This window comes from Centruroides vittatus, unplaced genomic scaffold, assembly GCF_030686945.1.
Source record: "Centruroides vittatus isolate TY-2023 unplaced genomic scaffold, ASM3068694v2 contig_260, whole genome shotgun sequence".
Classification (NCBI taxonomy): domain Eukaryota; kingdom Metazoa; phylum Arthropoda; class Arachnida; order Scorpiones; family Buthidae; genus Centruroides; species Centruroides vittatus.
The window spans coordinates 290185-304499 of record NW_027121652.1 but is presented as its reverse complement, the minus strand read 5'-3'; the positions used below and the strand labels follow the sequence as shown (position 1 = coordinate 304499).

General features: G+C 34.1%; 1 protein-coding gene across 3 annotated transcripts in view; it reads right to left on the bottom strand.

Annotated features, from left to right (window-relative positions):
• LOC136971539 (FYVE and coiled-coil domain-containing protein 1-like) overlaps positions 1–7477 on the bottom strand; it is a 41355-nt gene extending 33878 nt beyond the window's left edge. For 2 of the 3 annotated variants that reach the window (XM_067266002.1, XM_067266004.1), the window contains exon 1: positions 4850–5280. In XM_067266002.1, coding sequence (XP_067122103.1) covers positions 4850–4892 — 43 coding nt within the window. In that variant the 5' untranslated portion in view covers positions 4893–5280. Of the gene's footprint in view, positions 1–4849; positions 5281–7251 lie in introns of those variants that run through there. The other variant, XM_067266003.1, reaches the window with a different exon arrangement.
• Between the last annotated feature and the right edge of the window lie 6838 nt (positions 7478–14315).

Below are 14315 nucleotides of genomic sequence, written 5' to 3'. Positions count from 1 at the left end.
TTTGACATTTGATCCCTCGTTTATCATTAGGAATGCTTCAATGAATAATATTAAGGGTCGTCGTAGATCAAAAACTTATTCGATAAGAATATTCGGATAAACGTGCATCTAGTCTTCGAAACCTAACTGATATCTGTGTTTCGGAGTTGGAATTTCGTAATTTGAGACTACGCAATAACAAAAGCATTTTTCAGTTAGTTTGTTTGAGGTCCATGATAAGTATGGTATTAAAGTTCACATGTAAAATCTAAGATAAATCAAGAAAACATGGAATTATCTGAATTGAAAATTTGAGGACAGATTGTAAATAGATAATTTAAACAATAGAAATGATACATAGGTTGCTCAGACTATTGGACAGAGAATTTTAGGGTATAAACTAATTTCGGATAGAAAAACAGAATATCCAGCAGAAAGAGTCTGGCATTGTACAGGGATATACACTACTTGGAGGAGATTATTTGTGAAGTCACTTATCCAACTAATGTTAACTGTTAGATCATTAATTATTTGCATTATTGCCATCAACTCCTCTACATTAGATTTATCCCTTTGTGATTCAGCACTTTACACCATTCGAGGGTTAACTAGAAGTAGGGACACTTCATTCTTCCTGCAAAGTTTCTGATTACACTCGTCACTTACTCTCCGTCTTTGAATTTCATTAACCTGACTAACTGGAATTTTCACAACCGGAGTTGGCATAGCATCCAGTCGAGGTGGATTGCTGCCTATTGGGCCGGAGAATACAACAGCCACCGCGATGACTGATTTGTCATGCATCGTCTCTTCCTTTCTGGCAATGAGTCTATTGTTTTTATTCATTGAAGTATTCCAAATGATAAATGAGAGATTACATGTCGAATACAAATCATGTAAGTGAGATCAACTGAATTTTGTAACAAATCAGTTTTGGTATGTAATTTGGAAAGAAATTAAATACAAAAATAATTAGAATCAGTAAACTGTACACTTCTTGACTTAAAAATTTCTATAAAGGAACAACACAGAATAAAAATTAAAAATTTATTGGTAATTCTCCTACTGCAGCATTCTACAAAGTTTGAGAAGAGAAATGTGACATCACATTTCTTAGACATGAATGTGAAATTTCAATTTATGTTGTGTCATTGCATAACAAATCAACTTTAAACATGAACTTATCACTGTCATTCCATACAGAGCAGCAATCTAAATGAATTTTTCACTTTGGAAATTTGTATGCCTACCAAAATCCACAGATTACAAGTACGTGTATTATAAAACTTTATGAACACTCAACAGATGTATCAACATCTGTAGATTAAAACCAAGATGAACTGTCTTTTTCTTGCACCACAATAACCAGAGCATATCTAGGATCTGTAAGGCCTTAGACAAAATTTATTTTTGAGTTCCATTAAAAAGACGAATGCAAATAGAAAGTAGATTCATTTGTCTACAATAATAAGAATTTATTTAAATATACAAACAGACAGTAAAACAAACAATAAGGCAATAGTTTTATGATGAATTGAAGAATTCAGTTCAAAAATTCACCTATAAATTTAATTGATGCAATCAATAACAGAAAAATGTCCAGTTCTGCAGCAGTATCGCTTTCACCGGACTAAATTAAAAGTGAAGAAAGTTGCAATTGACATTTATTCCTGGGATGGTTTTGATTAATTTTAACTTCGAAAATGATATTCGTGAAGATGCGATAGTATAATACTGAATTTGCAACACCTTAAGTGTCCTTTATGTAGGCCCACCTCTGACAATAACACAAGAGTACGCTGCAGTAAGGAAACAATGATGCTTAAGAAGTAACAGGTTATTCTGCAACTTCCTTACCATCCAGATCTGGCACCAGAGAATGTTGTTCCACAATTAAAAAAGGTACAGTCGAAAGGTCAACGCTTCTCATCCAATTCCAAATGAAAACCTTATTAATTGCCTTTCATATGTATAAACTCTTATAGAATTTTTTAAAGTATTAGCTCATTACTACAATTTAAATGAACCTAATTATTTAAAGCATTTTTTAAAACTATTATATTAAAAATAGTATTATTACTGCAATATTTTTCAGATTTATCACACAAATATTTATTTGAAATTTGATATATTAATATCACTTGATAACAAATAAAATTCTATTGAAAACTTCTGATATTATGATATATTTTTATAGTTATATAACAAGCTGTTATCACTATTACTGCATGCTATTGTCTTCGCTATTTGTAATTTGATGTAAACAAAAATGTAGAAAGATTTAAAGACTATACACATGTTATCTCTAGCTAGAATCTACTTTATCAATTTAATCTATCCTTGGTCTTAATAAACCAATATAAAATTAAATGTTTCGCAAGTAACATTAATTTACAGCTACAATTAGGCAAATTGCAAATCGTTTAACGAATTTTACGGAACTAAAATTTCCTAGATTAAAAAATATAGTAATAATAATCAATGAAAAAAGGCAGTGATTTCACACACAAAATTTCTGTTATAGAACTTGTGTAGACAGTTTTAAAATTCATTACTTAGGAAACATAACTGTAACTAGAAGATTTGGAGTAGTTTACACTTATTTTGAGAATAACTGTCATTCAAGAACAACTATCTTTCACCTGTTCTGAAAATATCTGTCATTCAAGTAAGTTGTGTTGCAGATATTTGGAATACGTTCATGTTCGAGTACTTCGAAACCAAGTAAAATTAGATTAAAATACTTAAATTTTTAATACTCTAAAATTCATATTTTTTGTAAAAATATCTAACAATTCACATAAATAGATAAGCAATTTAATAAACAAATGATACAGAACTAATCAAAAATACTAACAGATTACAATATTGTACAGGATAAAGTGGAAGGAACTCTGAGAGATAGACCATTACATAAACTGATGCACTAGAGGCAAACACTACTTATTGTTTTGACTGTTAATGTAAGAAAAATACAGTCCTGTACTTTTTATATATAATAGTAAGAAGTGTAGGAATAAAATATATATGTTACGGACAAAGTGATTAATCAGGCATTATGAATAATGACCAAAAAAAGGCGCGCAGTCTGATAAATATTGATTAATTTATCAAATTGACCTGTCATTATGAATACTGCTATCACCTAGTCGGGCAAAGTGATAATAATAAGTGGTAGCAGTATTCATAATGCCCGTATTAATCACTTTATCCATAACATATATATTTGTACTCCATCTGTACAAAACTTAGACCACCGAGACACAAACCAGACCTTAATTTGGCATTGTCAGTTACTTTTCCTACTATTGTACATCTTAAAATAATCAAAAAATTACTTTTCTGTAACAAACATCAGGTTTATTTTATTTAAAATGCAAAATTATATAATTTGTAAAGAATGTGTTTATTTTTTTACACATAAGAGAAAGATAGAGAGTATAAATTCCAGCTTAAACCCACTCAACATGCAAACCTACATATATTATTAGTGAAAAGATACGTATAATCTCTTCCTTATAACAATATTAATTGTGAAAGTACATAGAGAAGCTTATAAATAGAATCCTGTATATACAGCTTATATAACATAAAAGCATTTTTAGATTTAAATATACTTAATATAGAAACACTTGTGTACTATGTAATAAACACACATCATTTATATTCTCTCACATTAACAAAACTATTCCAAAGATACATATAGTTTAATAAATTGTTTAAGTTGGCTATACACAAAAATATCTTTTTTAATCAGAAAATCAGAAATCCAATACATTTATTTGAAAGAATATATATTCTTATGTATAATATAGTATTATAATTCTATCTTTTTTTATATAGTACCAGCTCTAGCCTTATCTGCACTCTGTGCAAGTTTTGGCACATCACAGGATTGCTAATCAAAGTATAAATTGTGTATATAATTTGCCCATTTTCTCTTTGCACCCCTTGTTGCCATAGCAGCATACAAGAACCGGCAACATTTAGACGTACAGTACAATGGACTCCATTAAACAGAATTCAAGCAACCAGTATAAAAAATTTAGCTAAAAAGTAAGTTTGAATGGGGCATGCCGCACCGTGAGTAAGCTTCATTCATCCCACTCCTTCCATTTAACAAAAATTGCACAATGTGTTCACAAAACCAACTTCGTAATGAAACTGTGTTACATTAAGTTAATTTTGTCTCTTTTAATTACTATATTTCAATATTACAGTAATATCAAATCAATGTAGTTTACAATACGGTACGGAGTACAGTTTAGTTACGCCCTTTTTTAATAACAACTCTCGGGCAAGCAAATGTTTATTCGGCATCTATTTTTAGGTAGCCATTAACCGAGGTCAATGGTATAATTATAAAATCCATACAAATACATACAGAAATTCCTATATATAAAGAGCGGTGTATAAACATACATATAACATACTTACATACATACCGAACCCATTAAGGAAGTTTCGCAAACGTAAAATCAATTCAAACTGCCTGTCTTTGAGTCAATTTTTTTCCACAGTTACTTAGAGGACAACACGGGGCCGGCTCGAACGTCGGTTTTTGGTCCAAGGCCCCGCTCTTTCAAATTTATACGAAAATTTGATCAAATAAAAATTATTTTTACCAAATATTTTGGAGCCCCGCTAGTGAGTTTTTCCCGGCGCCCCACAAAGCCTCCGGCCGGCCCGAATTACACACACATTAATCATTCCAGATAATCAATATATATTTCTTAACACTACAAATACCTAGAATAAGTTCTGTAAATGATTTGAACGACATACAACCGACAATCAAATCAACAGTGAACGAAGAAATTACAAAGAGTAATTATAATTAGATGTAAATGATAATTAAGATGAAACTCACCTTGTATGTCCCTATTTATCTTCTCTGGTATCACACGAGCCATGTCTCCTCATTAGGTGTATATATCTGTTTTCAAAGAAGTTCAAACGATACAGAGATTAACAGACAAGAAACAAATGAACTATTTCGACTTGTTTTTGAACTCTGTACTAAGCGAAGCGCAGATAAACGTAGAATGAAAGAGAAGCAAGTCCACGTCCCCCAGAAACGCTATTAAGCAGCTGACTTAACTCGAAATGCTTGCTCATCTTGGTCTAAAAATAGAATGGATGGTGGAGAGGAACCAGCTGCTCTACCGTCCCGTTTCGGTCTCTGAACTTTTACGCAGCTTCATAAACTAATAATAACTCTCAAATTATTCGGAAATTTATGTTTAAATTCGCTTAATTTACGTCTGCGCATTTTTTGCGGATGAATTTACTTTGTTTTTTCGTTTGCTGCGTAATATCGCTTGCGTTTGTTTGATGCAAAATGTCGTCTGTTCGTTAAGTCTCGTGCAATAAGTCGTCTGTTTATAAATCCCGTGCAATATCTCGTCTGTTTGTAGATTCCGTGCAATATTCTGTACGTTAGTCTCGTGCGCTAATCTGCGTTCATCTCTTGCAAAATGTCGTCTGTTTCTTAAATTTCGTGCGCTAACTAATCCGCGTTTATCTCGTGCAATCATTGCGCGCGATACGTGAAATCAGCGTCCGATCGCATCAATACGCAGTAATATCGTCTGCGTCGATTTAGCACGTTACGTAATATACACTCGTGCAATAAAATCGTCTGCGTCAATCTCGTGCACTCGTACGTCTCGTGCAATATGTCGTCTGCCACTTCAACATTTTCTTTTTTTGTTTTTTCTTCTTCGCGTCTTTTGCCAAATTTTACAAATACTTTTATTTCCTCGTAGAAAACGTTTGAGGTAACTAAAACTTGGAATTAATTCTGACAAAAGAGAACGAAAATAACCTTAAACCTAAACTTGTGACGAAGTTGCGCTTCGTCGCCGATGACGTCATTGTTTGTCTGAATGATTACTTAAGAAAGTTTTCAAAGTGTTACGAAACTCTTAAAATATAACTTATATAATTGTTATATAAATTAAAATAATTAATTATTTAAACCGAATCGTTATATTTTAACGAACGAATTATTTCTGTCTTTTAATTTCTTCCATTCAAATTGAAAGCTACTAGAAATGCGGAAGTGATGTCAATAACACGTGACAGGAATATTAATCGATTTCGTCCCTGACACGTGTTTTTGTTTACGTTTTTTTAAACTCTTATTTTTTTCTTTCCATTCTTTTTATTATTATTGTAAATCCGAAATGTTGACAAATGGAAGAGCGTCAGAAAAATTCTGCTGATTCTACATACGACAGTCAACTTTGCTAGTTTATTGGCATTTGTCCGTCAGCGAAGAAACAAGAAAAATTGACCCGATAAGCTTACAGTTGGCACAGTATTGAATTTTTTTTTCTATTTTGGAATGAAATAATTACTTATCAAAAAGAATTTCAGCGTGATTAATTGTTTTTTTAAAGTCTATTTTCGTCTGCGGTAATTTATTAAGGTCAGAATGCAGCCTGGATTCTGACAGCTTACTATCGTTTAATCGTTAATAAACGGTAAAAATGGCATAATTTATAGCTAGAAAATATTCTGTTTTTCCTAAAAGTTTACAAACTCAATGTTAAAATTAGCATAGTAACTACTAGCAATCAATAACATAATCAAACAAAAAAATCTGTTTACGCCTGTTTAGTTTAATTTGGGGTATGACCAAGACTCCAATTTTAACATAAAGGGAAATTTTAAATGCGTCGTAGAAAACTTATTAATTTCTGAAAAATACGCTTAAAATTAGATTTTGATTCAGAATAAGTTGCAGAATATATAACGAGTAATTCTCTTAGTATATGTTAAATATCTGTGGCTTTATACACGATCGCTGGTAAAAATTGTTCATTTTGAATGATTTCTTTTCGATATTATTTCATCTTTCCAAGAATATCTCTGTTACATCTGTGCTAAATTTGGATTAACAAAGAAATAATGGCATTAACCTTAAAGAAACTGAAACAATGGTTACTGAATCATTGCACTTCGATAGACTCCACGCTAGTCACGTACGTACTGTACATAAAATACGCGTAGATAGTACTAATTAAACGAATCTTTAAGCAAATTAATACGTATTTATATCCCATTTTTCTTAATTTAAATCAAGCAATTAGAGTGGCGAGTAGTTCTTTAACTGTAAGCCAAAGAGTTCTAATTTCAATGTTTTTACAGTTCTATTTTCTACTAACGAGCTATTATTGTGTAATTTAAAAAAAAAAAAAAAAAAAAAAAGGTATTTGAAGCTATTCATTATATTAAAATATAAAAGAAAATCTGAGTCATACTCACATCAGGAGCCAATTTTTCATCACAGTAATAGCAACTTGACTCTATGACAAACAACACTTTCTCTAATCGTATCTACTGGCAACTCAAGGTTTTTACTGATCACATGACGTTCATTATCACTCGTTTTACACAATAACAGCTGACCCTTTTTTGTAATTCCTTAACCAGATTAGTAAATTGTATTTATATATTATGATAATCAGTGTAATATCGTTCCTGGATAAGATGTCCGGTTCATACAGTTACTATGAATAGTACAGTAACAAGATATTGTTAGAATAAACTGTTATTAATTCGATAATAAACCTATTTATAGATTTCCCTTGCCTAAATCAGAGAAAAATTAGAATAGATAGGGTTATCATCATTAGAAAACATAATTTGTAAATATGATTAAAGAAAAATTTCCCATCTTAAGTTCATTGTAGCTTCGAGTTGAATTATATTCAATTTTAAAAAATCACACAATTAGAAGTGATAAAAATGGTTTTACTATCTGAAAAGGTAATTTGATAGAGCATTTAAATTATGGTAGCTCCTGCTCGTGTGTGCTTTCTCCAGATAACTGTCACGTTGATAACACGTAATCTCTACCCGCATTCATCATTGTTGTAATCTGCTAAGTAGTTAACTAAGTGAAGTACACAATTAAATATTTAATAAATTAAGTGGTTGTTAACACCTTATAATTGAAAATGTATAGCTGATAAAACAATTTATTTAATTGTACAGTATTACTAGATGCAATACGGCCCAACGGTTGCCAAGTAGATGAAAACCAATGAAAACAAGTAGCGGGTTTGTACCAGAGAAACGGGCTAGCTGCATAGAGTTTTCCGGGTGTTCTCGCGTATAATTATCTAAACAGGGGCTAATTTTCCACAGAAAGCCCTCCCGGGAGGCACCAACCCCTTTGACAGATCGCCCAAGTGTTGCGTCGTTTTTGTACCATCAATCCAGCAAGCTCAAAGATTGAGGAGTTTGAATCGAAATGCATAAGAAAATTAGATAAAACGATTAGGAAAAAGCTTAATTAACTTGTTAATAGATTAATAGATATGATACACAAGAAAACTACAATAGTTTGAGAGTATTCTTCAAGAATTGGCGAAGGAATAATAAGAGGAAAACATAACAAAATGGATCGAAAATGTCTCGTAAGATGTGTAAGAGAAAGAGATCTTGAAGAAAACATTAGAAATTTGCAAGGACTTGATGTCGACTCAATTCATCTCTGGAAGAAAAGGATAAATTTTTATATTCAATTATATGGTTTTTTTTTCCTTCTGATATAATTACATTCAAACATAAAACAGAAAAAAAAAATTCGGAAAATATCAATTCTGTCCAATACAGAGGCCAGATCCATAATGGAGTAGGTCAGCGTGGTCGGAAAACAGAACGAAATCCGGATCAGAATTACGATAAATGTTGACGTCGAATTCGAACACAAATTTCCCGAAAGGAGAATTAAATTCATTCGTTAATTAGAATAGAACTCGAACCCATCCGATCGCATCCTAACTAACAAGCTTTCACGTCGCTACTTCGGCGGCTATTTCGACAATTACGAAAATGATTAAACGTGTCTCGAGGGGTGTAGCAAATACTTACATTATTTAAAAAATAATTTATAAAAATTAAAATATTTTCTTCAAATTACTTACGAATTGACCATTTTTCTACCTTAATATCTACGACGTAATTATATATATAGTTTTTTAGGGTACGTTCGTTAAGTCAAACGAGTTAAACGAGAATGACGTCATCGTTATTCTTGTTTCGTTAGACTTTTCGAACGATTCGTTATAACTAAATGGCTGTTTCTAAAATCGAAGATATGAATGTTGCTAGTGCAGCCTTATCCAAAATATTTTTCTTAGGTTGCTTCGGATGGACAGTTATTTCAATCATTTCACTTTTTAATTCACAATTTAAACACTCAAGTAGTCTTCTTTTTTTTTTTTTTTTTTTTTTTTAACTCTTTCCGCCCTGTGGGCACTAAGAGGGCCTCTTTTAGTAGGCCCATTATGGGTTCGGCCAGGCCCACAATGGGGCGACCGGGTGGTGAGGGACGGGGCCCGACATATCCGAACGGACCACCCCCGAAAAATTCCTGGGGATTATTCGACCCGTTCGGATTCGATCCCGGGTCCCCCAGAGTGGTAGGCTGCCACCTTTACCGCTCGGCCATCCGGCCGTCAACTCAAGTAGTCTAGAAACATCGATATCGTCGGGCGCCATTTTCTTAACGAAGTAAACTAACTCTTTCCTTCGTGAGCTTCGTTAGGGTTTCGTTCGATACGTCATCACCGCGGAGCATGCGCACTGAGTGAGACTACTACTTTTCGAACGATTCGTTACTAACGCGTTTAACTCGTTCGACTTAACGAACGAGTTAATATCGTAATTTGGATATTTTTCTGGCAACACTTAACGTTAGTCAAAATTTCAAGATGGCGGACAAAGATTACATGCCGAAGTTAAATGTTGAGAAAGACTTGACTCCCGAGCAGAGATCTCAAATATATTATATGAATAAAGTTCATAGAGAAAATGTCGAGAGGGTGATGAAGTTAAAAAGACTAAGAAAGCGTAATTTAAGCACTGGCTTGCTTCTTGGAGGAGCAGTTCTGGGTATATGTATCCTTTTAAGTAGTAGAAGAGTGGAAATCGAGATTTATTGATGATAAATGTTTACAGAAAAGCTTTTAATTTATAAAATTCCAGTTAGATTAAGCCAAAAACAAAAATATAATAAATTTCATTGAAATTTTCGATGTAAGATGACACTACAGTACACACACACTACCATCATGTCGACGCCATGTTTGTTTGAAAGTAATTACCACGTGCCATTACCCTTATCTCTGTCTGTCCATGTTGTTACTGTTGACTAAAGCTCTGAATGGCTTTGTTAAACGTTGATCAACATTTATTTTTTGCTTATAAGTTGAGATAATAGCAGTGGCATTGATGCTTCTACTTCAAACATGGCGTCGAAATGATGGTAACACACTTACTGCCATTGTATACCATTAAGTTTTAAATAAACACTGGCGAATTTTATGAATCTGATAGGCATATAAGAATTCTTTTGTTTCTGGTCGGTGATTGTGTGTCATTTTTTGAGAGTTTTCCCTTCATTAGATATAAAATGCAATATACAGTTCGTAACTTGAATGTTCTTCATCCATAAATGCATTGTTTGGAACTTTTGCAATTGCCTGATGTATCATTTAAATGTTTAAAAAGTAGCCCAACGGTTCACTTGGTAGCGAGAAAATGCCATTTTGGGTTAATAAAATGGAAGTATATTTTAAATTAGAGACGGGAATCAACTTTCTAAAATTATGTTAGTTTACAGACTCCTTGCTCTGGTATGTTTTCGCTTATAGCAGATCTCTCCTGGTAGAAAACTCTGGATCTGGAAATTTATTCTCCCTGGTATATTGTGTTGTGTATGCACACACAAAACATTGTTTTGTTAATAAAAACTATTAATTTTTGTGACAGTTCAAATGAAAATTAACCAGATTTCAGTCTTGAGAAATGAACTGTTTTAAATTGTCAATTGGGAAATATATCTAGAGATTAAAGGAAAACAATGAGCGACAGTCTAAGGTTATATATATAGCCTTAGAGCAAATAGGGTTGGCATCAGGAAGGGCATCCGGCCACAAAACCTATGCCAAAATGACATGGAAGTAAGTTATAACTGTGTTAGGACGTCTCCCTGAAGCAATGCACAGTATCATGTCGCCCAAAAACTATGTCAAAGGAGCTGGGGCTACCGAACTAAGAATGGGTTCGGATTCAGAAGTTAGTCTAGAAAGAGAAGAGGAAGAAGACAAGTATAAGAATAGTTACTTTAAACATTGGAACATTGAATGGGAAGAGTAGAGAGTTGGTGGATTTTATGCAAAGGAGAGAGAACATTCTGTGCCTTCAAGAGATAAGATGGAAAGAAATAAAGCAAAAGAACTTGGAAGGGTACAAGCTGTTTGTGAGTGGAGCAAATAAGGGAGGAAGGAAGAGAGTTGGTATCATAATTGATAAAGTTCTAAAAGACAGTGTTTGTGAGGTTAAATGAAGGTGTGATAGAATTATGAGCATTAAAAGTTGGATGTTGGTGGAATTTTCATTACGATTGTGTGTGTATGCTCCTCAGGCAGGAAGTGGAGAAGAAAAGACAAACTTTTGGACGGATCTTGACCAAGTTATAATGTGTGTTCCTATGAATGAGAGATTAATCTGTGGGGATGATTTAAATGGTCGTGTCGGGAAGAGGAAAGAAGAGTTTTTGGGAGGTGGAGTGTGGGAGAAATGAATGGAGAGGGAGAAAGACTAGTCGATCATGCTGTGGCTTTTGACCTTGTGCTAGTTAACACCTACTTTGAGAAGAAAACGAACCAACTGGTTACATACACGAGTGGAGGTAGATCCCGATTTTTTCTTGTGCCGCAGGAGACATCTGAGAGAAGTGAGAAACAGTAAGGTGTTAAATGGAGAAAATGTTGCTGCACAACATAGTCCTCCTGGTGGATTGTGACTTTGTTATGGACCATTGTAAGAATTGTGTTAGCCAGACTGAACAAAGGATCAAATGGTGGAGATTGAAAGAGGAGGAATTAAGGAAAGAGTTTAAAGTAAAAGTGTTAAGAGAAATCCAGTGTCTGGATGATGTGCAAAAATGGTGGTTGCTGAATAGTAATTGCATTTTGAAAGTTGGAGAAGAGGTTTCGGGAAAAACTTCAGGGAAGAGATTGCCAGAAGGAAAGGAACTTTGGTGGTGGAATACTGAGGTACAAGCCATAGTTAAACAAAAGAAAGAGGCAAAGAAAAGGTGGGATTTGATGGAAAGGCCGGAAGATAAAGAAACTTACTATTTGGTAAATAAAATGACTAAAAAGGCAGTGGCTATTGTGAAAGCAAAGGCTTTAGAAAAGGCTTATAAAGTTTTTGAAAGGAAAGGTGGTGAAAAGCAGTTGATGAGAATTGCCAAAGCAAGAGATAAGGCATCAAAAGATTTTACCTCTGTTAAACTGATTAAAGATGATAAAGGAGTAGTATTACAAGATTATGAAAGAGTCAAAGAAACATGGAAACATTTTAGGAATTTATTGAATAAAGAAAACCCCAGAATTTTATATGAGAATGGAGAGGCAAATGAAGGAGTGGTGCAAGATATTAGCAGAGAAGTGGAAAATGTGCTTAGGAAAACGAAGGTGGGGAAAGCAGTTGGCACTGATAGGATTCCAGTTGAGGCTTGGAGAAGTTTGGGTAAGGAGGGAATTGATATCCTCTGGGACTTTATGAAGAAATTCTGGCAACAGGAGAAGATCCCAGATGAATGGAGAAAGAGCAATCTGGTGCCGATCTTTAAAGGTAAAGGGGATGTACAGAATTGCGGAAATTGCAGAGGTATAAAGTTATTGTCCTATACAATGAAGATTTGAGAGAAAATTGTAGAAAGAAGGATTAGGCAGGAATCTGAGATTGGAGAGGAACAGTTTGGCTTTTTGCCAGGAAGGAGTCCGACTGATGCTATCTTTGCTCTAAAACAGCTGATGAAATGCACAGGGAAATGCAGGAAGATTTGCACATGGTGTTCATAGATCTAGAAAAGGTGTATGATACGGTACCAAGGCAAGAGGTATGGAATGTTTGAGGGAAAAGAATGTTTCAGAAAAATATGTTAGGCTTGTCAAGGAAATGTACAAGGGAGCAGAGTCCCAAATTAAGAGTAGTGTAGGCACTACAAAAGAGTTCTTCGTTTATGTTGGTTTACATCAGGGATCAGCCCTTAGCCCTTATTTGTTTGACTTGATAATGGACGTGTTGGTGGGTGACATGGAGTATGATATGCTGTTTGCAGGTGATATTGTGCTGTGTGAACTTTCCCAAACCAAGGCTGAGAAGAAACTGGAAGATTGGAGGAAAGTTTTGGAAGAAAGGGGCATGAATATTAGCAGAACTAAAACAGTTTATATGATTCTGAACGATAGAGACGAGTGTAGTATTAAAATCCAAAATGTGCCGCTCCCTTTGGTTCCAAGTTTTAAATATCTTGGGACATTTGTCAAAATGGGAGGAAGATTGAAATCTGAGGTGCAGCATAGAATTCAATATGGATGGATGAATTGGAGGAAGCTGAGCAGTGTGTTATGTAATAAGAAAGTTAGCTGCAATCTGAAAGGAAAATTGTATAAATCAGTTGTTAGACCTGCAATGTTATATGGAGCGGAGACACGGGCAATAACAAGAGCCCAAGAAAGAAAGATGGAGGTGGCAGAGATGAGAATGTTAGGATGGATGTGTGGAGTGTCAAGGAAGGATAGAATAAGGAATGATTTTATTAGAGGTTCTGTTAAGGTGGGCCCCTTGAGCAAAAAGATGCAAGAATGTAAGTTGAGATGGTTTGGCACGTAGAGCGAAGAAGTGACAATTATGTTGGAAAGAGGATTGGCAAACTGGTAATAAAAGGAAAGAGGAAAAGAGGAAGACCAAAGATGCGTTGGAAAGATAAGGTGGAAGAAGATTTGAACCAAAGGGGACTTAAGAGAGAGGAAGCCCTTGATAGGGAGAAATGGAAGAAATGTATTAGAGAAGGAAACCCAACCACATATAAACATAGGAGAAGGAGAGGATAAAGAAGAAGAATGAGTGACTGTCCGAGTATTTGGATCCAACTAGTTCCAAGTCAAGTACTGGCATACTGGTGGGTCTTCTGTCATCTTGCATTCATTTATCCCAGTAGCAAATTTTGTTTGCATAAATTCAGCATTGTGAAATGACCGATGCATTTCAAAAGCTTCCTTCGGTCTACTCTTGTGGTTTTTGAAACACATCTGTCAAGGTGCTGAAAAAATGGTACATCCAATATACTGAGATCTTAATGTCAATGGGGACATTGTTACATCTTGATTGTCAGAAAAATTAAGCTTATGTAATGTAGGGATATTGATATACTACAATCTTTCTGTACTTTTGCAAAATTTTAGTGATTTTACTTAGCTTTTTCACTCAGAATTTGTTTGTGCAAGCCACACTACAGATGTTCG